The sequence below is a fragment of the Fringilla coelebs genome, assembly GCF_963513975.1.
Source record: "Fringilla coelebs genome assembly, chromosome: 5".
Lineage (NCBI taxonomy): Eukaryota > Metazoa > Chordata > Aves > Passeriformes > Fringillidae > Fringilla > Fringilla coelebs.
Genome location: NC_140033.1, coordinates 24,642,990 through 24,665,233, shown reverse-complemented (window position 1 = coordinate 24,665,233; position 22,244 = coordinate 24,642,990). Strand labels below are relative to the sequence as shown.

General features: G+C 42.9%; 1 protein-coding gene across 1 annotated transcript; it reads left to right on the top strand.

Annotated features, from left to right (window-relative positions):
• Positions 1-649: 649 nt before the first annotated feature.
• On the top strand, positions 650-21,616 carry CAV1 (caveolin 1). Its single transcript, XM_084205834.1, has 3 exons — positions 650-931; positions 1,702-1,866; positions 17,770-21,616. Exons 1-3 carry the CDS (start codon positions 902-904, stop codon positions 18,109-18,111), a joined length of 537 nt encoding a protein of 178 aa, XP_084061960.1. The 5' UTR covers positions 650-901; the 3' UTR covers positions 18,112-21,616.
• The last annotated feature ends 628 nt before the right edge of the window (positions 21,617-22,244 follow it).

Sequence of the window (22,244 nt, the reverse complement as noted above, 5' to 3'; positions counted from 1 at the left end):
GCTGCAACCCTAACCTGAGCCATCTTGAATACGGTGATGAATTTTTGTATTTATACCGTTTACACCTACATATGCCCCTGAGCTTACAGAAAACCTTGAGAACAGAGCATGGCAAGATGGTGTCGCACCATTCCCCTTTAAAAGTTAATCCCAGCGGTTAATATGCATGGCAGACATGCATGGATCAGTCTTCTCTCAGGAAAAATAGAGCAGTGTTAAAGTGCAGAACTGTTAAATATTTGCATAGTTTTGAAATGAACCAGTTGAAAAAAATCTCTTTTTCTTCATCCCAAGGATATCCAAGTTTCCACAATTGCTCCTGGAGCAGCGATGCTTCTGTGTAAACTATTGTCGATGCCGGGAGGGGGGAGCCCGGCAAACGCCTCGCTCGCTCTGGACGCTGAACACAACTAAAGTTTCCCACAGTTTTCCATCTCCTCACTGCTTCCTTGCCCCCCCGCCCCATCTCGCCCAGGTGGCTCTGCCGCACGCAGCCACTCGGCAGCCAGCGGCAAGGACCCACTGACAGAGGTCGTGGGCAGCAGGGACAGGGTGGACGACGCGGACGGGACCCTGTCCCTCTCCCTGCCGAGCCCCCGGCTCCGCACGGCGTGGCCCAAGCATCCGGGACCGGGTCCGCCAGCTCCCAGGTTGCCGGGGCAGGACTATTTTCCCCTCCCACCCCCGGCGGCTCCCGGCCGCCCTGCCGTGTGCGGGGCCGTACCGCCGCTGTCATCCACCCCAGCTGGAGGCAGGGAGCCGCCCTGGCCAGCGGCCAGCCCTCTCCTCGCAGCTACCTCCCCCGGCCGGCCGCTCCGCAGAGCGGAATCTTCCTGCCTCCGGTCCTACAAGTCACAGGGCAAAGTAACTCGCGGCAGATCCGTCAGCAGCCCGCGGCAGCATGTCCGGCACCAAATACGTAGACTCGGAGGTAGGACCACCGGGGCACGGGGCCGGGATGCTGCCCCGCCGCCGGCTACCTGCAGCGACTCGGGCTCCCAAGCCCCCTGAGCCGTCGGAGGAGCGGGGCGAGGGGCGGCTCGGCGGCAGGAGGGCGGACGGCTGGGCACCTGCGGGCAGGGACAGTGGGTCAGGGGGAGCCGGGGCGCTAGTCCCCGGCGGGACGCGGGACGCGGGGCGGGGGGCTGCTGGCTGCTGTGCGGGAAGAGCGGTGTATGGAGAGCTCTACAACGAGAGCACCGGGATGGAGAGGGTACGGTGATGGCCCTGCATGAAGGGCGATATAGGGAGGGGGGCAAGTATAGTGAGGACAGGGCGGTGCGGGCGCCGTGCTCAGGTCAGCGCAGCGGGGGCGGTGGGGCGCGGGTAGCGCGGGGCGGGCGGTATGGGGAGGGCGCTGCGCGGGGAGCCCCGGACGCTCCCTGCCGTGCCCGCGGGGCCACGCCAGCGCCTACCCCGCCGAGGGGCCACTCGCTCCGCCCTGGGGCAACGCCGCGGGGCCGGGGCCGCCTGGCGGCGGGAGCGGGAGCCGGCGCTGGCACGGCGGGGGTGTGGTGTGCGCCCCGCGGCCGCGGTTAAAGAGCCGGCCGAGGGCCGCCCCGCAGCCTGGATCCCGCTGCCCGCGGGAGCCGGGGCCGCCTCCCCAGCCCGCCCTCCTGCGCGGCGCGGACCGGCCCTGCCCTGCCCTCCCCGCCTCACTGGGCTCTCCCCTCCCGCCCGCGCTCCCTCCGCTCCCCGCAGGGTTTTCTGTACACGGCGCCCGTCCGGGAGCAGGGCAACATCTACAAGCCCAACAACAAGATGATGGCAGATGAGCTGAGCGAAAAGGCGGTGCACGACGTGCACACCAAAGAGATCGACCTGGTCAACCGAGACCCCAAGCACCTCAACGACGACGTGGTTAAGGTGAGGGGCCGAGGCGGGGCGTCGCGGGGGGTGATACCAAGTACTGCCGAGGCAGGATACGCGGGCACTGTCGGGGCGGCTGATGCCCGCGAACCACATCCCTCTCCACCTGCTGCAGGAGGGAACGGGCCGGGGGCTGCTCGGGTTTTTAGTGTTTTTTTAAAGAAAAGGCGGAGTGGGCAGGAGAGAGGCGGGCAGCGGGCAGGGCAGCCCTGCGGAGCTCCTGGCTCGGGTGCGGAGCGGGGCTGGCCCTGCCTCGGGCTGGCCGCGCTGTCCCGCGGGGCGCTCCGGGCTGGGCTCGGCGCAGGCGGGCGGGGGTCCCGCCGCGCTGTGTGCCGGCAGCCCGCTCTGCAGCCGGGACGTCCCGCCCGGGGCCGGGGAGCGGGGCCATGAGTGCGTGACCTTGTGTAACACCGTCGGATGGATTTTCCTTCCCCGAGGCACGCACAGAGGCAGGGCGGGGAGATGTCACAAACCAGATCGCCCTGACTAAGCCTGGCGGGTGCAAAATCAGAGATTCTGGTGGCGGTTGGATTTGTGTCCTTGTTCTGTTTTGTTCTCTTTGGTGCTTTTCCTTCCTTCAAAAGATGATAAGCTAAGCAAAATCTAACTGTGCCCTTGTCTAGATTTTTTGTTTGGGTTTATAAATGAGTTTGACTGTTTTGACAGGTCAGGGTCGATGGAGATTTTTGCTTGAAGTCACTTTGGTCAGAAATATCACAGAGATATGTTTTCTTGTAGAAAAAGAATTTATACGACAAATTTGTACAATCCACGCGTGTTACGAACGAGAGTGTTTGAGGTCACTTAAAAAAATCATCGGCAAGGGTATGAGCAAAAGTCAGGTGTAATATTAAGTGGTAAAGCATGACAAGTTCATTGGCAAGATTCACTCTACTACTTACAGGACAGTCAAGGCACAACAAGGGAAAACAAACAACAACACAACCAAACAAAATCCAGGCAATCCAAATAGAAATGAACTGAGAACTATCTAGGCTTGTGTGTGCTTAGGGGTGTGTGTGTGACAAAAGACAGTGAGGGCAAGGATAAAAAGGAAGAGGGCCTGAAAGCTTAACAACACTCCAACTTAACAGTACTTAATTTATACCTTAAGCCTAGCAATTTAACATAGGAAGGACTCTTATACCTAACTTATAGCTTAAATTTAATTTATGACTTAACCTAACCTTAGCAATTTACTGAGAATAACACTGAAGAAGATTTAACCTAATTTATAACTTTGAAGTTAGCAACTCCTCGGAAGAACACTTAGCAACACTTAGCTTATAACTTATGTGTAACAATTTAGCAAAAGAACAATACTTAACAGCATTTCAGTAAGTTTATAACTATAACTTAACCTTACTCACTAGCCTAACTTCCTAAGATATCCAAGGTACTTAGACATCTAGGAAAGCAGTATTTCTCTCAGATTTGCTGTAGCATATGCGCAGGGGCATGCACACAGACAGGAAGAGTCAGTGCAAGCAAGGTGCCTGTGAGAAATTCCCTCCAGAGATCAATGAAATACTCACTTTGGATGTTTTGCATTTCCCAATGGGCAAAGACTTGAGGAGTCTGCATATTGACCCAGGATACAGCTTGTTTCAGTGGCTCTGAGAGGCATCTCACTCAGAGGGAGGTTGCTGCTGGTAACTTGCTGCAGCCCAGGAGAGCTCAAAGGGCCCCGTTTTGGACTGCTGTCTATAGGCTTGCAAGAGAGTGAGCTTTAGTCATAACAGTGTTTCATCCTGGCCACAGTTTGGGTCGGCACTTTCTCTGAAGGTGTGAGAACAGGAACGTTGTGCCATTCAGGCAGGAGGAGTATTTTCCGAGGTCATAAGGAAAACAGCAGATTTTTAGCAATTCCTGGGAGCAGACAGTGTTTTTGGTAAGCTTGAAAAGAGCTGAGCTCAGGTGGTGCTTCCAAAGCCAAGGCCTAACAAGCATTTCTCAGATCACACTGCAGCCAGGAAAGATGAAGAGAGGAATACACCACTGCAAAGTGAAAAGTGAGGGTGCTGTCGTCCGGGTTTGTCAGACCCTAGAAAAAATGGGAGCTGCCCAGTCCTAGTGGGTGACTAATCCACTAACTGGCTTGCTTGGTGGCCAGCAGAGTCAGAGTGTGTGCAATTCACCATGTTTGTTGTCATGAAGACCATTATTGAAAAAGAAAAATACTGTATTGTTTCCAGAGAATCAAGAGGTGAACTCTGGATCCTGAATGTGTATCTGTAAAATGATTCATGCTATGTGCAGACAATTTAACAAGGTCTTGAGTAAATTCAAATTCCAGACTTCAACACAATTTGAAGGTGCTGAATATGACAAGCCATGGTCATATTGCTTGATCCATGCTAAGAATTATATCAGCAGCCTGTATTTTTAAAGAGCATATAAAAATGAAAAGGCATAAAATTATTATTTGTTTAGAAAAAATCATCTGTGTACCTAATGGTACACAACTGCCTTTAAAATGGATGATTTTAAAGAGGAGAGAGCAATTCTTTTTTTCTTCTACCCATGGAGGAGCAGCTGAGTAGACAAGGAATGCCAGAGCTCACGAACAGCCCTGCATCACAGTTTATTGCGTATGTCAACAGGAGAAGTCCCCAAAGCAACCAAGCCTTCTGAGGATGAGTCATTGCTCCCAAGCAAGTCAGAATTCTGGTGTCCACAGCCTAACCTAATGAAAGAAAGACCCTGATAGGAAAAGACAGAGACCACTGACAGTAAAAAACCCATAACGGGCTTAAAAGAAGCTGAAACCTACAAAGCCTATCCTGCCCTCTCTGCCTCCCACAGAATCAAGGATTAAGGAAGTTTGTTACATTCCGTCTTCTAAAATAAACTTGGGGAATAATTAGTATAGGAATGGAAAAAATAAGCCTTTCAGTTTGCCATTTTGAAGTAATTGTGGTTCAACACATTGACTGAAAAACTGCAAACAGCCAGAACACCAGTACTGCCTCTATGACAGCAAGTGAGCTTCTGGTAGTGAAGACTGTCACATCAAGACATAGGAATATACCAAAATGAATTTGATGTTAACCAGACAGGATCTATTTTACATCATAAAAACAGCAGTATGTGTACAAAATAGCATTGTAAATTAACATTTTCTGTTTTGTTACAAGGATAAGTAAGAATAACTTTTATTTTAAGTATTTCATAGATAGACCAACCTGCAGAGTAGAGAGATGATTTTTGCCTCAATTTGTATTTATATGGACCACAGGGTTCAGATTCAGTCTATTAGACGTAGCAATAAAATTCACACCCAGTACCTAGGGGACAGGCTTAGGCTGGGGTGAAAATACACAGTTTCAGTTCCTGCCTTAGCCATCAGTCTGTAGTCCCCTTCTGACATGCATCTGCCATTCTTACTTTGACTGTAAAACTTCCAGGCAGAACGTTTAACTGAAGGAGACCCCAGCCTTAAGCACTGAAAGTCAGAGGAAAAAAAAAATTGTAGGAGTCCTGTAATGCCAGAAGTATGGCTCAGGCTGAGCTCAATTTTGTTTAAAGCCATTGCATTTTTCTAGATTCAAAACTTTCTGCTTTTTACCCACTCTTTTATGCATTTCTTGCCACTTGACTATGAGGCACAACAGCATGGAAACTGGGGACAAATCAGTCAGCCATGAAATAGAAATGATTAGACAGAGAATGAGGAATCTGCTCTGTAAGCAGCTCTCTAAAAGGCCTCAGTGTTGTCTGTATTCAAATACTTCCCATAGCACATTTTAAAAATAACCTTCTCTTGTGAGAAGCAAGAGACACGTTCCCTTGATTTGCAGCGCAGAGCATCTGCTCAGCTTCCCCTGCAGCAGATGTGTGGTGCAGGCAGCTTCAGGTTGGGATGCAGGCAAGGGCCAGAAACCCAGTCAAGATCCTTTTATGAAAAATAGACACATGGAGCAACTTTGCGTCAAAGCTGTTGGTGACTTTGTTTATGGTTTGTCTTTGAATTACCTACCAAGTGGAAGCTTAGTGCTGGGAGGTTTCCAGAGAAATGGGGCAAATGACTGGATTTCTGTTCAGAGGGATGTGAACAAGGCCTTGTGGAACCTGAGGTATGCAGGCAGTGGAAGTAACAGCTCTGAACAGGGGGAAGCACAAACTAGTAAAAATCACCAGAACTTCCTTTTTTTTCCCCCATTTTTTTCTGTGGAGACCAGAAAGGAAAGATTTTCTTCCTCACACAACTGTCCTCATACATCACCTAGACAGCAGGGGAATGTGCACCAATGGTTCCATCCTTTCAGGCACTGGCTTGTGATGCTGGCTGCTGAGGCAGGGGGCGAGGAGGGAATCTAGTAAGGGAGAAACAGCCTCAGTGCATGTGGGAGCTCTCCAGGAGTCATGCTGGTGATTATACAGGTGGTTTGCCATAGTTTCATCTGTTTCGTATGTCCTTCACCAGACAGTTCTGCTTTTGGACTTGTGTCCCGCAGGTTTATTGGTGATGAAACACAACAAACAGGGTGGAAAGCTAATTGCATTTTTTTCTCATTCATTCCCCAATGACCCAGGATTCACATGAAGGTGCCTGAAGTTCAAGCTTTGCTCTTCTTGTTTCCCAACACAGTATTTGTGTTTTTCAGAGTACGGCTAAATTGCAGCCTTCGAGTTTTAAGAGTTCAAACTTTCTCAAGGTATCTGTGGTCAAGTCTGCACAGAGTTTACTGAATTTGGAAAGCACAGAGGAGGGAGCCAGCTCTCCTACAGATTACTCTCCTCACTAACTTCCTTGCTCCTTGCTGAGAATGGAGACAGACCTTGCAGCCAACCCTACAAAGTCTAATCCTCACTTTTGCTAGTGAGGACCAACTGTGCAGTCACATCTGCAGCCAGCTTACCATTTTTTCCTACAGTGATGTGCCAGGAAGAAAGGCCTGTGGCTGGTCTACCATCTAGAACATAATTATTATTTTGTTTTAAACAAGTGGTGTCTATCTGCTGTTGGTTGTATAGGAGTCCTTTTTGCTCGTAAAAAAAAAAAAAAAATCTAGTACTTGGCTACAGATGTGAGGATGCAGAGCTTTTGTACCAAGTTTTAAAAAGTTATGTATTAATGCCTTCCACTTAAAACTAATGCAGTTGAGGGCAATTCAGCTTACTGCAAGGAAAAGTCTGGAATTTTTAGTCAGATGTTGACAAATACTGTAATACCCTTATGTACTCATTAGGGAGGAAAGTATTACTCAGGCATGCTTTTAAGGCTATTTAAAAATTTCTGCCTCATAATAAAAAGAGAGAGTTTTTCAAAAGCAGTTTACATTTTATATAATTTTTCATTATTAAGGTCCCTCCCTGTTGTACTGAGAACAGTGTAAGATGCACAGAGAGGTGACTGGTCAGAGAACTTCCCATTCCCACACCTGAGAACCTCCTGGAAGGAAAGCAGGTGTCACCCCATGCTCTTTTTGAATGGGAGACCTAAGGTGGGCTGTCATTCAGATGTGACAACAAGTGTCAACCTGAGAGGAACACAGTTCTGCTCTTTAACACAGTAAAAGGAGAGAAAAGCAGGGCTCAGCTCTCAAAGGAGAGAATAGCAGGTGCTATTTCTGAAATAAGTTATTAAGTGAAACTTAATGCAGACCCTTTTTCTTTGTTTTTAGAAATTGTTAAAAGTCATGAGAACATAGATAAATGTTTAAGTTTAAAAAATCCATATAAATACATAGATACACGAATACATGTGTGTGTTTGTGTTCTAATCCAAGCTTGTCACCTGAGCTCTTGCTATTGGCAGGGACCGAGGTGTGATGGCCCTGGAGGCAGATTCACAGTGTTTAATCACAGGAGCAGTGCTCTCAGAGGGCATGCTTGTCTCAACTGCTGATACTTGTAGTTTAGACATGACACCTTACTTGTGCAAAACAATTAATTAAATGAAATGGTTCTGGTCCTATTAACAGGCTATGGGGTTTAGATTTAAAATGAAAGCAAAGTCAAATGTTTGACTTTGGCTGAACACATGATTCAATTCTGTTTCAAATATTTCTTCCAAGGCTAGTCTAGGAGTATGAGATTGAAGACTTGAGTCATTATGAATGCCAGTTATACAAGGTCTGAGCAAGATTTTAAGAGTTCTGAAAAGTAGTTTTCTTGCACATTAATTAGGAGTTCTCAGACATGGAACTTCTGAATGTCCATAAGAGTACAACTAATAATGGCATCTGTTCTAATGAAAGCTTCTTTCTCTAAAAACTGTGCTCACATTTAAACTCCTGGTATTATTAAAGCCTTATGCACAGCCCTCTTGCTTGGCATGAGGAGCATGACTCATAACTCCATAGAAAACTTTGATGGCCATGGGGACAGAGCAAATGATTCACCATGGCTGTTTCTTTTGTTAGAATTTATTGGACACTATCTCAGATTCAAAAGAGGCAAATACTTTTCAATTTCAACAATCATATGTTAGAAAATATTAAGAACAATTTGAATTGATTGTGGAATTTTTAGCCCACTATGTGGATAGAAAACTGTATTCTTGCATAGATATCTAAAACAAACAAACAAAGAATATTGAAATGAGAGTTTTCTCTCCAGGGGAAAAAGGGATAATTGTGTACAGGAGAATGGTCTGCCAGTGAGATCCCCAGTGAGGAAATTTTATCTTGGTTGTATTTTAGGCAACAGAAAGAAGAAAATACAAATGAACTTGGGTAATTCTGAAACACTTAGGATCTCTGGAAAACTGAAGACAGATATAGTTCTAAACTAAGATAAGTTTGTATTTCTCACAGCTCTCAAATACCCTTCTCACAGACACCAGGATGAAGTCAGGTGAAAAAAGTCTGGTGAAAATCAGTAACTGATTTTCTCAGCTTTTTGATCCAGAACTACTATATTTATTTTCTAGACAAATGACAGTTATAAACCTATCTTGGACTTTGGAAGGATCACCTATTTTGAACGTGAAAGAGAAATTATGCCATTTAATTTCATTTGATTTATTGGGGAGGAAGGTATTATGCCATTAGTCTCTTTATATTTTCATGACAGATTTCTTAGTAAAATGTCTTTTGATTCAAAATTTTTTTTTAAAAAAATTTTTTAATTTTCAAAAAAAAATTGAAAAACTTCCCAAAAATTTGAACTTTGTGCAATATCATTCTTGTCAGAAATTGTTGCCAGATTAGCAATGAAAAGAAAAATAATTTCAGTGCCACTGTCCCATTTTAATGAGCTCGTGAACTGATAAAATATGATTTTATTCAAGATGTAGGAGCATTGTTCTAGATGTTAGTGGGGCTGTACAAGGGTGGAGTTTGTTTGTAGTTAAACAAATAGGAACTGATAAATTCAACTTCATAGATAAGAAGTGAGAAGACATTCTCACAGCTGAAGGTGAAAGCATCACATTCTCTGTCCAAACTCCTGCTGTGCTGAATTTATATTCTTAGTTCCCAAAAAGCCTAAGGGAGTATCATAGATGGATTGCAACATTTCCTCTTTGAACTTTGAAATCCCTTCTTGGAATTCAAGCAGATGCTACAAAAAATAATCAGTTTTCCTCAAGATCAGGGATCTATCTTCCATAGAGCTCAGCCATAAAATCATCAACTCTTTTATGAAGTCCAAGTTCATGTATCATAGAAAGGTTTGGATTGGAAGGGACGTTAAAGATCATCCAGCTCCAGCCCCTGCCATGGGCTGGGATGTCACTCACTAGGTCAGGTTGCTCAAAGCCACCTCATCTCGGCCTTGAACACTTCCAGGGATGGAGCATCCACAGCTTCTCTGGGAAACCCATTCCAGTGCCTTTTCGAGGAATTTCTTCCTAGTATCTAATCTAAACTTATTCTGTTTCAGTTTAAAGCCATTCCCCCTTGTCCTGTCACTACATGCCCTTGTAAAAAGTCCCTGTATATCCCACTTTATTTACTACTCCAAGAGCCTTCTCTTCTCCAGACTGAACAACCACAAGTCTCTCAGCCTGTCTTCACAGAGGGTGTGCTCCAGCCCTCTAATCATCCTTTTGGCTCTCCTCTGGACTTGCTCCAACAGGCCCATGTTCTCATCTTGGAGGCCCCAGAGCTGGACAAGTACTCCAGGTGGGGTCTCATGAGAGCAGAGTGGGAGAATCACCTTCCTCAGCCTGTTTCTTTTGATGCAGCCCAGGGTGCTGTCAGCCGCAAGCCAGATTGTATTGAGCTGCTCATCAGCCAAAATCCCCAAGTCCTTCTCCGCAGGGCTGCTCTCAATCTAGTTACCACACAGTTACCACCAGTATTTGTGCTTGGGACTGCCCTGATCCAGGTGTAGGACCTTTCACTTGGCCCTGTTGAATTTCATGAGGCTCACAGGTGCCTAGCTCTCAAGCCTCTCAAGGCATCCCTTTCCTCCAGTGTGTCAGCCTCACCACACAGCTTGGTGTCATCAGCAAACTTGCACTCAGTCCCATTGCTATTCTCATACAGTTTATGACAGGAGCAGAACTATAAAATATCTTGATTTTTATGAAATACTAAAGAAATACCTTATATTTAAGGATCAGTAACTTAAACTCTTGCATAAGAAAGACAACACTCTAACAGTACAAATGCAGGGTCAAGTTTCTTTGTAAAGGAAAAGAGAGGCAGCTGGGCATTGCTGCACACTCACTGTCAGCAATGAGCATGGGTCAGGTAGAAATGAGGGGAAAAGGTGAAAACAAGTTATACAGATTTGCAAAAAAGAATGGCAGCAGCTAACAGGAGTGTGTTTATTGATAGTATATGTAATCGAGAGTCTCCTCTCCTTAGACTCCCTTTACAAACTATAAAAAGAAAAAAGTGGTTTCCAGGTCTAAAACGACTTCCAAGGGTCTTTCCATGTACTACTGAAGAGTCTGAGGTCGCTACATTTCCACTTCCCATTAGTGGAAATGGAAATTCCCATTCCTCAATTTAGGAATGATAAAGTAAGACCATGTTCTAAAAGCTTATGCTTAATAGCAGTTTATTACCTTAATAGTATAGAACCATAATAAAATAGAAATCTGTCATATTTATGTTTATTAAATATAATTTAAAATATAAAATCAGTTTACACAAAGGCTTTTGGATTCAGTTTAACTCCAGGCACCAGTGAAATAAAAGAAAAAAAAAAATTTTATGTTTAATGTAGTCAAAACTTCACAACTTCTTTAAACATACAGATGGACAGACATACATGAATATACATAAATGTATTAAGGTTTTTTGCTAAAATAGCTGTATCACACAAGGAACTGTGTAACATGAACCAAATAATAAAACCAAAGAAAGATTCTTATGGGTTTCTCTTTGGGAAAGCTTCAATAACCTCCCAGCAGCCCAGTTTCCAGGGAGGAAAACACTAATTTTATTTTCTGACTGCTTACTCCAACAACATCAAGACATTTGTCAAGGAACTGGCTGACATGGTATCCCCACCTTCACAGAAGTTTTGCTGTGTTGCAGAGTGTAGATCTCTCCTTGAAACTGCTTGTCTTTCCTTCTGCCAGCCTGCATTGGAACAGAACAGGCAAGTGCTTCAGGAGGAGATCTCTGGGAACAGCTGGTTGCTGCAGCACTGACCCATTGGCACCAGCCTCATGAGTACTTCCACAGGTTTTGGTGAGCCTGCCCATCTGAGGGAACAGAGACCATCAGCAGGGCTTTTCTGGCACAGGCAGGGAGCAGGACGTTGTTCTCTCAGTAAATAGAAGCAAAAAAAATTTCTTTTCTTTTTTCTGTGATTTTCAGTTTGTGAAATGGTGATCTGCAGTCACCCCCTTTTCTAAGTCATGGCATCGTTTACACGTTTTCATAGTGCATTTGGGTATTTGTTATGCATGCAGCAGGAGTCACTCCCAACCAGACTGGTTTTCTTCTCTGGCTAGAAGAGTACAGTCCTTCAATTCTGCTTTCCAACATGAATATCCTTGTTTGTTAAAGCATTGTTTGCTTTTCTGGCATACTCTGTAGCACTCAGGAAAGATTCACTGTTTCCATTAAGAGATCTGCCAGCGGAACACTGTTCTTGCCACACTGTGGAAAGCAGGCACAGGGAGACAGGAAAGGTAGAGCAAATTCATTGGTCAGTTTGTGCAAGTAACTGGGGTGCAACAGCTCTGCTTGCTTGTTTAGGCTCTCATTCACTATGGAAATACTTGTTTGTAATGTTTCTGCATTCAACCAGCCTTACACAACAGCTCTGATCCTAGCCATCTGCTAGGATGGCATCTTTTATTTTTTTGCAAAGAAGCAACTGTTGTGCCTTGTGATCTGGCCAGTCCCCAGAAGAACAGTGTGCTCTGAAGACAAGAGTTTTAAGTTGACAGGCAGAGCCTAATCATGCTACAGCCCAGCCTGGAGGGACTCTTGGGGTTCCCTTGTTAGATGCTTGCCACCAATACCAAGATTCAAGGTGATTTCTTGTCTTGTGAGGGAACAAAACACTGCTAGATGTGCACATTTTTTAGTCACCCATGCTTTAGCTCGAGGTTTGTATAAATAGTGTGGGACAGAATGAGTTTTTGCTTTACTAAACACCTGAGATCACCTAATGTTGGCTGTTGAGACCTGATTAGTGAGGAAGTAGACCATCTAGGAATCATGAAGCTCTGTGTGTTCAGGAACAAAGTGCCAGCTTTCCTACATGACTACAGGTTTGCCAGTTGGAGATAACACAGTGCTCTTAAAAGGGTGAACGAGTCTTCACGTGTCTGGGAGGCAAGGGAGCAGAGCAACTTTCTCCTGTAAGTCCCAACTACTCCTTGTCCTCTTTCCTGCAGATTCAGTAGAAAGAGTATAAACTTTTTCATCATTTTCTGTTAAACTGTGGCAGCAGTCAGGACAAGCATCATATGTGGTAATGTGGTATTCCAAAAGATCAAGGAAATACAAAATTGCTAACTGGCATCAATGATTTACCAGAAAGCTTGTGAGTTTATTACTTAACTTTTTTTTCAGCTGTGATGTCTTTCCTCTCCAAGCACTGTAACTGGGAATTTTTAAGTTCTAAATAGTATGTGGAAGTGCTAAGGTAATAATAATCACATATGCTCACACATTTTCTTATTTTTAATAATACATACCACAGCCTTCTCCAACATAAGAACAGTGTTGCATCTTAACATCACCTCCCAAATGTGACCCATGCCATAGAAAGGCTTGTCATTTTGGGATATTTTATACATTTTCTTAGGTTAATGTTTTTTTAAAGAATGTTGAATACATTTAGTAATTTTACAAATTGCATTTATTACAACAGAAAAAAAAATGCTATTTCTGCCTCATACCTTGCAGGGACATGTTTTAATACAGTGAAACAATATTATACTTACAGTCTTGAAATCAGGGAAAATTTATTTAAAAGCAGCCCAGGTAAGCAGTAAAGACAGTTTCCACACTCCAGGCATAAAAATGCAAAGAAAACTAGCTTATGACTCTTTCCTGTGGACATTCAGCCTAGACTTTAGCCTTGGTCTTGCAGAGTGTGTAAGCATATTGACACCAGTGGGACAGTTCACATTTTTCGTGATGTGTGCATATTTAAGTGTTCTGCCTGCCTGGACGTATTAGTGATCAATCCATAGAGATACAGTTAGGATCTAAGCCTCCTCTTACTGACTCTGAGAGATATTGAAAGCACACAAAAATTTGGGCATTCTCAGCACTTGTTTTGGTTCCTCTGGAGTGGAATAGGGGTGGTACCTGGCTATGTGAACTGTGTGCTGTGAGCACAGTGGCAGCTTGCAGCTACCACACACAAAGGTATGAATTATGATAGTTACAGTCACAGAAATGTAGGTCAAAGCCTAATGCTGGTGGTCTTAAGAAATTTTTTTTCCTAACTGACCAAGCACAGTAATTTTTTTTATGTGATGAATATTACAAACCTCAAAGAACAAACTTTTGAGAAGCACAGCTGAGAAGTAGGTGATTTGAGCCTGGCATTTAGTATACCTTTCAGCCAGCCAGCTTCTGATACATAGGGACTTGAAGTGACAAGGTCAGCAGTCAACTTATTTCATACATGAAGCATATATTATTGAGTCAGATGATAACTCCACACTATTAAACTTTTATAATTAATAGTTCTGATCTTTAAATAGACATTTTCCTGCTCTTGTAAATAAATCTTGTAAATAAATCCCATACCATTTCCCTTTCTTGTAAATAAGTCTATTTTAGAATCAAAGCAGGTTCCTCAGTTTCCTGATAGAGTTTAATAAACAAGTGCAGAGCAAAAGAAGCTGCATTAATTCTCATAGCAGAATCAGACAAAAGCTTCAAGCAATGTAAAAACTGGCTTTACCAAACTGAATAGTAGGAAACAAAGAATAGCTGAAGTCAGGAAGTGCATTGTAGGCATGGAGCAGAGTTGATAGTGTTTAGTAGTTTGGTCTCAAACAGAAGGCTAGAGCAAGTTATAGCATCCTTTAGAGGGTCAAACCAAATTTCCTGTACTTCTCTCCTGTTGCAAGTGAACGTGCATGTATTTTCACTAGCTTGGCAACTCTGTGATTTCACAGCACATCCTGACAGCTCTGGAGGAACAAACTACACAAGGGATATGCAATCTACTAAACAAGACCTGTGCACAACCTAAGAAAACTTTTATGTAGATAAAATGAGAGTTCACAGATCTGCATGCACGTGATGCTTTGACAAAAGTGACCTTGAGAACAATACCCTAAAAATGTTGTCTTATACTTGCAAGACAGTTAGATTCATTCCCAGAAATGATAGCATCTTTCTTCTGTAGGATCATATTTCTGAGCACTTCTCTTTCTCCTGTCAGTCCTATTTTTACTTTACTTACTTTGGTTGGACATCCTGTATCAGTCTGATGACACTCACCGTCAGTGAGTGCTACTGAGCTAAAAAACAGAGGAGAGTAGTAGGAGGGACTGGGTAATCTGAGTGATGTAAGTGTAATCTATAGCAAGGCAAAATGCATCCAGTCACCTGTTCCTCCTGTGGCCTGTAGAGAACTGATCCCTACAAGTTAAAATCAGGATTCTTCATGGGAGTGGTTTAGTGCAGGAAGAAGCTGAGTGATATCCCAGTTCCTGCAGCATAAGGACTTATCTGTACTGCTTGAAGAGCGAAATAAATAGTGTTTCCCAGGCAGTGTTAGCACTTGAGTAGAAGAGCCCAGATTACCTCAACTCCTTGCCTGTCTTTATTTAGCCATTGCTGCAGGTAAGTCTGGTTTTGGACAGCACTGCAGAGGTTCACGTGCCAGGCGTACTTTCTTGGCATGTACATAATGTTCTTATGTTTCATAACGTTCTTACAGCTTTTGGGAAGATAACAGCTTCATTTTAACACTGTATTCAGCCAATAGTTTAAGTTGTCAGGCCATTTTTGTCTTTTCACTCACAAGTTCCCTTATTCAAACTGCGGTAATGTGAAATGGAATTCGAGGAATAATGAAATGGACAGACACAGTAGAGTGACATCGGCTACCATTCCTACAGGGCCACCTCTTCCACTTCTCTGCATTGTTAGAAACATTCTGAAAGCTGTTGAAATTGCTCCAAGAAGCTAACCTCTTGATAATTACTGGTGTTGTGAATACATCGCTATTATCTCACAGACAGATTCGTTCCTGAGTACTTTTAGTACAGCAGTGTATGACATGAGCTGGGAAATCCTGACCAAAGATATATCATAAGTGTTCTAATATTAGCATCATCTCCTGGAAGGAGTACAGGGCTGTCCATCTGGAATTGTTATATGTCATGGTTCTTCTGTCAGCTCTCCAGCTCTCCATGGACATTTTGTTGAATACAACAGGCTAAAAATATTAGTTACTGAGAATCACAATTACAGAAAGTTTACTGTTTGATTTGAAAACTAGTGAGTTTATTGGCTTCCATTTTCCATTTCATGACAATGAATTACTTGGAAAGTAATCAAATTATGGGCTAATTTTACTATATATTTTAAAAAATCTAAAAAATTTGCATTCAACTATGGCTTCATTTTGCTTGCCAAAAAAATGCATTTCTGATAAAAATAGGTCTCACTTGGCTAAAAAGATGCAACCATGAAAAGGCTGATAGAGCTCAATGCAAACTTTTTTCCTTATGAGATCTAATATTTCCCTTATCAGCCAGTTGAAATAATACAAGATGGTATTTCCACTACAACTGAAATTAATGAAAATACTTTAGATACGACACTGACTAGCCCTCAATGCTTTGAACTAGCCCTCTGTGATGGCTGTGTTACCTTGGTCAAGGATTACAACATCAGCTGGTGGGAAGCATGCAATAAATTTACAAAAGTTTTAGAATAAGAGGCCTGTGCTGAACCATGTAGTCCTTATGTAGTAATATTTTTTGAGAAGCAGCTTTTTTTTACTGTTGTCATCCTGGGTTTTGCCATCATATGGATATTTTTATTATCTGATTTCTTGGAAAATGTTGATAAAAAGAGCACCCATTCACTTTGCAAACAAGCTGACATGAGATGTGGCTACAATGAAAAGTTTGCTTTTGAATAGCTGCAGAAGCAGATTGTATGTCTGCTTGCTTATGTATTCTAAAAAGAAAATCTAATCTGCCAATCCAGAGTCTGACATAGGTTTCTCTGGAGATCAAGTTTCAACTCAAATGCTACCTTTAGGTGTGATGGTAATGATGATCATGAATATCCATCCCAAAGAATGACTTTCAGATCACTAGAACCTCGTTCAGAGTAGCAGAAAAGTTGAGGTTTATAATTTGCATGACAGGATGTCTAGAGAGAAGCACAGGCAGAGAGAGTAGTGTGAGTATGTTCAATTAAGCCAGCCTGGTGTTAGGCGTTCAAGGTGTTAGATATCACAGGTAATTCAGAAATTTCCTTTCAAGCATGTACCAGCCATTTACATAGATTGCACCTAGACTGTCCACTTTTGCTTTCAATTATCTTTTTTCTCTAAGAAGCTGGAAAGTCCAGTGGTATTATTGTATTTGTCCCATTGCTAGTAACTGATGTCTGGAGGGGATAAAAGTTTCAGCAGGAGAGAAGAACAAGTGCTTTTCAATTGTTATGTGTATTTTAGACTAAAATAAGTGATTGTGAGACTTTTCTTACAGTGTAAGCAGCATCTACAGAGAGTATATATACATTCACCTTCCAGCATACTAAGGTACAACTGCCTGAGTTTCTGAGGCTGCTGGCCCATGTTATACTTACCTTGCTCCTGTAAAACTTCACTTTTGGCAGCATTATTATCTCACTTCAGGATCCAGTCCCAGGAATGAGAATTTCTTTCTTTCATCTGACTTAAACAGCCATTTATTTCCTTGCAAGGGAATAGTGTTGAGATGTTCTCTTTCCTGTTGCTTGCAGTGTCTATACAATTGGTCGTGCTGACTAAATATCCTGTATTGTGGGTTATATCAAACACATCTGTGTGACATGGAGCTGAACCATCCTTGCAATTCTGTTAATTTTCTTATAGAAATGTTATGACAATTAAGCTTCCTGAACAGCTCAGTATTTCAACAGAGAGTGCTAAAATATGCCTGTTGGAATGCACTGCTTCCTTAGGTGACTTTTTGAATGATTAATGAATAGTCAAAACTATGAAATATTTTATTCACCTGTTTTGTACCTTAAGCAGACCAGAAGGGCACTGCATACCTTACAGCTGTAGGGAATGAGGAAAATGTATTGTTTTGTGGAAAACTCCATCTAGAAGTTAGATGTCTAATTTTGAGCTAATCATTGAGGGTCCCTGGTAGTCACTGGGTAAAGATTACTGAAGATTTATGACTTAAATCATGGGTTATAATAGGTTGAATCACCTGGGGGTGTAGGAAGTACGTTCTTGGTGTTTTCTTGCAGGGGACCATAGCTCTTCAGGGAAGGTGTTTCTAGAATACACCCTTGATGCGAATGTCTGACTGACCTGACTTTGTGTTCTTTGCTACAGATCGATTTTGAAGATGTGATTGCTGAGCCAGAGGGAACACACAGCTTTGATGGGATTTGGAAGGCCAGTTTTACCACCTTCACTGTAACGAAATACTGGTTTTATCGTTTACTGTCAGCAATCTTTGGTATTCCTATGGCTCTCATCTGGGGCATCTACTTTGCCATTTTGTCATTCCTGCACATCTGGGCGGTGGTGCCGTGCATAAGGAGCTACCTGATTGAGATCCAGTGCATCAGCCGTGTCTATTCCATCTGCATCCACACGTTCTGCGACCCGCTCTTTGAGGCCATAGGCAGAGTGTTCAGCAGCATCCGAGCCACAGTACGGAAGGAGATCTGAGGGACAATTCAAGGAGACCCATCAGCCTAGGAAGGGGGTGAAGGTTTTGTGTTTTTTGGAGTGTTTTGGTGCCAGTTTTGTGTTTCCCAAAGCAACATACAGCAACTGGTGGTGGACTGGCCCAAAACAAAGAATCACTTGCTCACTTTCTTTTTCTACTGTTCATTCTTACTGGATTACTTGCCTTTTTATTTTTTTTTTCCCTTTCTTTTGCCTTTTTCCCCCCACTTTGGTCTGCATTTTAAACTAACCTTAAAGGGCTATTCTTTCATGCCAGCTGCATATTATTTTGCTGGCTCTTCAATTCAGAGATTGAAGTGTTGTTGGATGCCTTTTTATCTTACCCTTCATTCCTTGTGAGATAAATCCACAGTGATACTGAAGAATGACAAAAATGCTTTCCAACACTATAAAGCCATTCATTTTATTGTGGCTAAAGAGCGCAGAGCTATCACAGCAGAATGAACGTGACCAGCTGGCAGGTTTTAGCAGAATGTTCTTTTTCAATTGGACTGTCAGTTGACTGCAGCTATTTACAGTCGTGGTCAGATATTGTGCAGTATGATAAATTAGTTAGGTAAACATATTACTGAACTAGCATATGTCCTGAAAATTTACCATTTTGTCAGGCTGGAGACATTGACATGTAAAAGCTTTGGTCGGTGCCTTTCTGTCTCATTCTGTCTTGGAAGTTTGCATCCAGTCATTTCTCAACCTTTTCTAGGATTGCAGAAACAAACTGCAGTTGAGAGCTTAAACTGGTCATTACAGAAATGTTTTCCTGACTGTGACTTATGACACATCCCTTAGCAAGCATTTAGGTGCTTATCTCATTGGCATCTGGGGTATTTTTGCAAAGTATTAATATAAATGCATACTGCAGGTATGCCAGGGATAATTCTGAGTTAAAAGGAAAATTAAGGAGTGCCAAACAAGCCACAGGAGGCCAGGGAGGAGCTGCCCCTGCGAGAAACTTTTCTACAGCTTTCAAAACTTCCCTATCAGCAGAGGTCAGCTGGCCACTAGCGCACAGATTGTTTTCAGGATGCTTTGCTGAGTCTAAATTTATCTATCACAAGAGATGCTTTAGAATCTTCACATTTGTGTGTTGCTTTGTTCATTTTTAGCTGAGCTGCCACATCAGGAAGTCTTAAACAGAGGGTGTTGTGTGAAACTAGCGTGTTGCAAAGTGGAAGGCCTCAGCAGCGGGGCCTTTGCGACATGTTCTGATGCTGTGACCCGCAAGAGCTTTTTGCCCTCATGATAGTACTGTGTTCAGAGATGCTCTCTGCATCCTCATTGGTTTGTGTGAAGCATTTGTAAAAATAGTTGTGAGGCTAATCAGCTTTGTTGTAAACCATGCTGGGGTCTGAGCCTGCTCCAGCTGGAATCTCTAGCAAACCAGTTCTTGACATGCAGGAGTGCAAACTTCGTCCCTTGGGGTGAACATGGAGCTGTCTGGTACACCTACAGCTTTTTTTTATTTAGTGCTGATATTTCACATATTGCTTTACCTAACATGGAAGTGCCTTCCAGTCTGTTTCTGCCAAAGCATTGAAAACTTTAGGAAATGCTGCATTTTTAAGTGGGGGTGGGGGAGAGAAAATGGGGGTGGGAGAGGGTGCACAAAAATTTACAAAGCTATTAACTACTATTTGCATTTAAAACAGACACTGGTATGGATATAGTTTTATGTTTTTCTATGTACATAATGAAGAGCTACTATTATAGATTTTTTTCAGTATTAAAAACAACCAAGATTGTAAACAAGAAATATTTTATCTTTTTATGAGGAAAATCACTCCAAAGAAAACTTTCTTGATTTATCATATAAACTGTATATCCTGAAAGATGTCTGTTCACTTAGATTTCTTAGTCCCTAATCCAAATACATTGCTGATCCAAACATTTACATTATTGTTATAAGCTTACAGATATAACTGACACCTTTTTTTTAAATTCTGCATGTACATTAAAGACTACAATAAAAATATGCTTAATGGTAGATCCTGTCTGACTTCTTTTTCCTTGAAAGTCATGTGGACAAAAATTGTTTAAAGCTTTCTTTGTCAGTCCAGTAGAAACAGGATTTTTCCTAATAAAAGCTCATTAGCCTTAGCATTTGATGTATGGAAATAGGGGAATGACAGCTTTTATTCAGCTGTGTATGGACGTAACTTGTGACAGGACTGTTCATTTCTATGGGTTTTCTGCACAATACCTGTCACACTGTTACAGAAAAGCCCAACAAAACATGCTTTTATGAATGGTCTACAAATCTGTTAACTGTATTATAATGTTCAAATGGCAGATACCAGATAAATGTAGTCCGTCATATCTTTTCCAATAGCAGAATGGTGTATTTAGCAGCACTCAGTAGGCTAGTCGTAGCAAATAGTATGTTGAATTGGACTATGTGAGAAAATGTAACATATTTTAAAAGTAAAAGGGAGGCTGTAATGTGAAAGAAAAGCAAATACATCTTCAGTATCCAAAAACATCTTGCTTTTGGAAAGAGCCTGATATATTCAGGCTTAACTGTTTATGATGTCATGACTCCAAGACGCTTCCTGGGAGAGATGTGCAGATTCACACTATGATTGCACTGTCCCTGGTGCTTCGCTGAGCCACTGTCACGGGGCTGTGCTGTGGCTGGATCTCATATCCATGCTCCTGCCATAGCACTCAGGACATAGCCAAGATACAGCCCATAGCAAGATCCAGGTTTGTCAAGTAGAGGATTAGACATTAGGTGTTGGGCAGGGCCACCAGGCAATTTGGCTGTAAATGTGACAGCCTCACTCTGCTAGTTACAAGTCAGTGTCACATACTGCCTCAAGACCTGTGCATTCAGGTGGTCTCAGTATAGTTTTCCCTCTTACCAGAAAACTTTTTGTGGCTGTCATTGGTCACTCTTCTCATCCTCTTAGTCACAGGTCCTAGATTTTGCCATGTAGTTGGAACTGTGTTTCCTGAGACAGAGTATGAGAGAGCTGGGCACTTCTAACAAGGTGGAGTACCCAAGTACTGAGACCATGTGAGCTGTCTGGCTGTGTGCTTCATCCGTCTGAATTTGACTGAGAACTAAATACAGAATATTTCTTTAAAATATATTTATTGAAATGAAGTTGCAACAAGATAAAAAGACAAACCTTAGGCTTTTAATAATGATGGAGAATTTCCATATCTGTACCCACGCTACCTTTTAACCCTCACTTAGGTCTAACTGGAGCTGTTCTTTGTTCACTTGTTTGCTTTCATTGCCTTGTGTCTGCTGCATCCTTTTGTTTTCTCATGTCCTGAGGAGGAGGAAAGAAGCACAGAATTAAAGTCTTTGCTAAGATAGAGCACCTTTGCTATCCTCATTTATGTCTTACAAACCCTGACTTTTTCATTTCATGTTATCTGACACTGGGACACCGTGTGACATGGGTTTTTTTATTTCTATCTTGCTCTTTTCTGTAGAACTTTTAATTAAAATTTCAATCGTGTAGTACAACCAGCACATCCTGTCTCCAAGATGCTTTGCTCTGTTAGGGGCTTCTGAAGGGACAGTGGTAAAATGTACATTGGATAACTGTGAAAATATAAATGCACAGTATTCTTACTAAATTTGTGACTGCTTAGTAATATAACATAGCCAGCAGGACTAGGGAAATGATTGCCCTTCTGTGCTCAACACTTGTGAGACTACACCTCGAGTGTTGTGCCTAGTTCTGGGTCCCTGATTGCATGAAAGACATTGATGTGCTGGAGTGAGCCCAGAGAAGGGCAATGAAACTGGTGAAGCACCCAGAGACTGAGTCCTGTGAGGAACAGCTGAATGAGCTGGGTTTGTTTATCCTGGAGAAAAGGAGGCTCAGGGGAGACCTTACCTCTCTCTGCAAGTACCTGAAAGGAGGCTGTAGCAGGTGGGATTGGCCTCTTCTCCCAGGCAACCAGAGACAGGACAAGAGGAAATTGTGTCAAGCTGCGCAAGGGGAGGTTCAGATTGGACATTAGGAAGAATTTCTCCACTGAAAGGGTGGTCAAGCATTGGATCAGGCTGCCCAAGTAGATGGTAGAGTCACCATTTATGGAAGTGTTCAAGAAATAAGTGAACATGGCACTTAGTGCTATGGTCTGGTTGATGT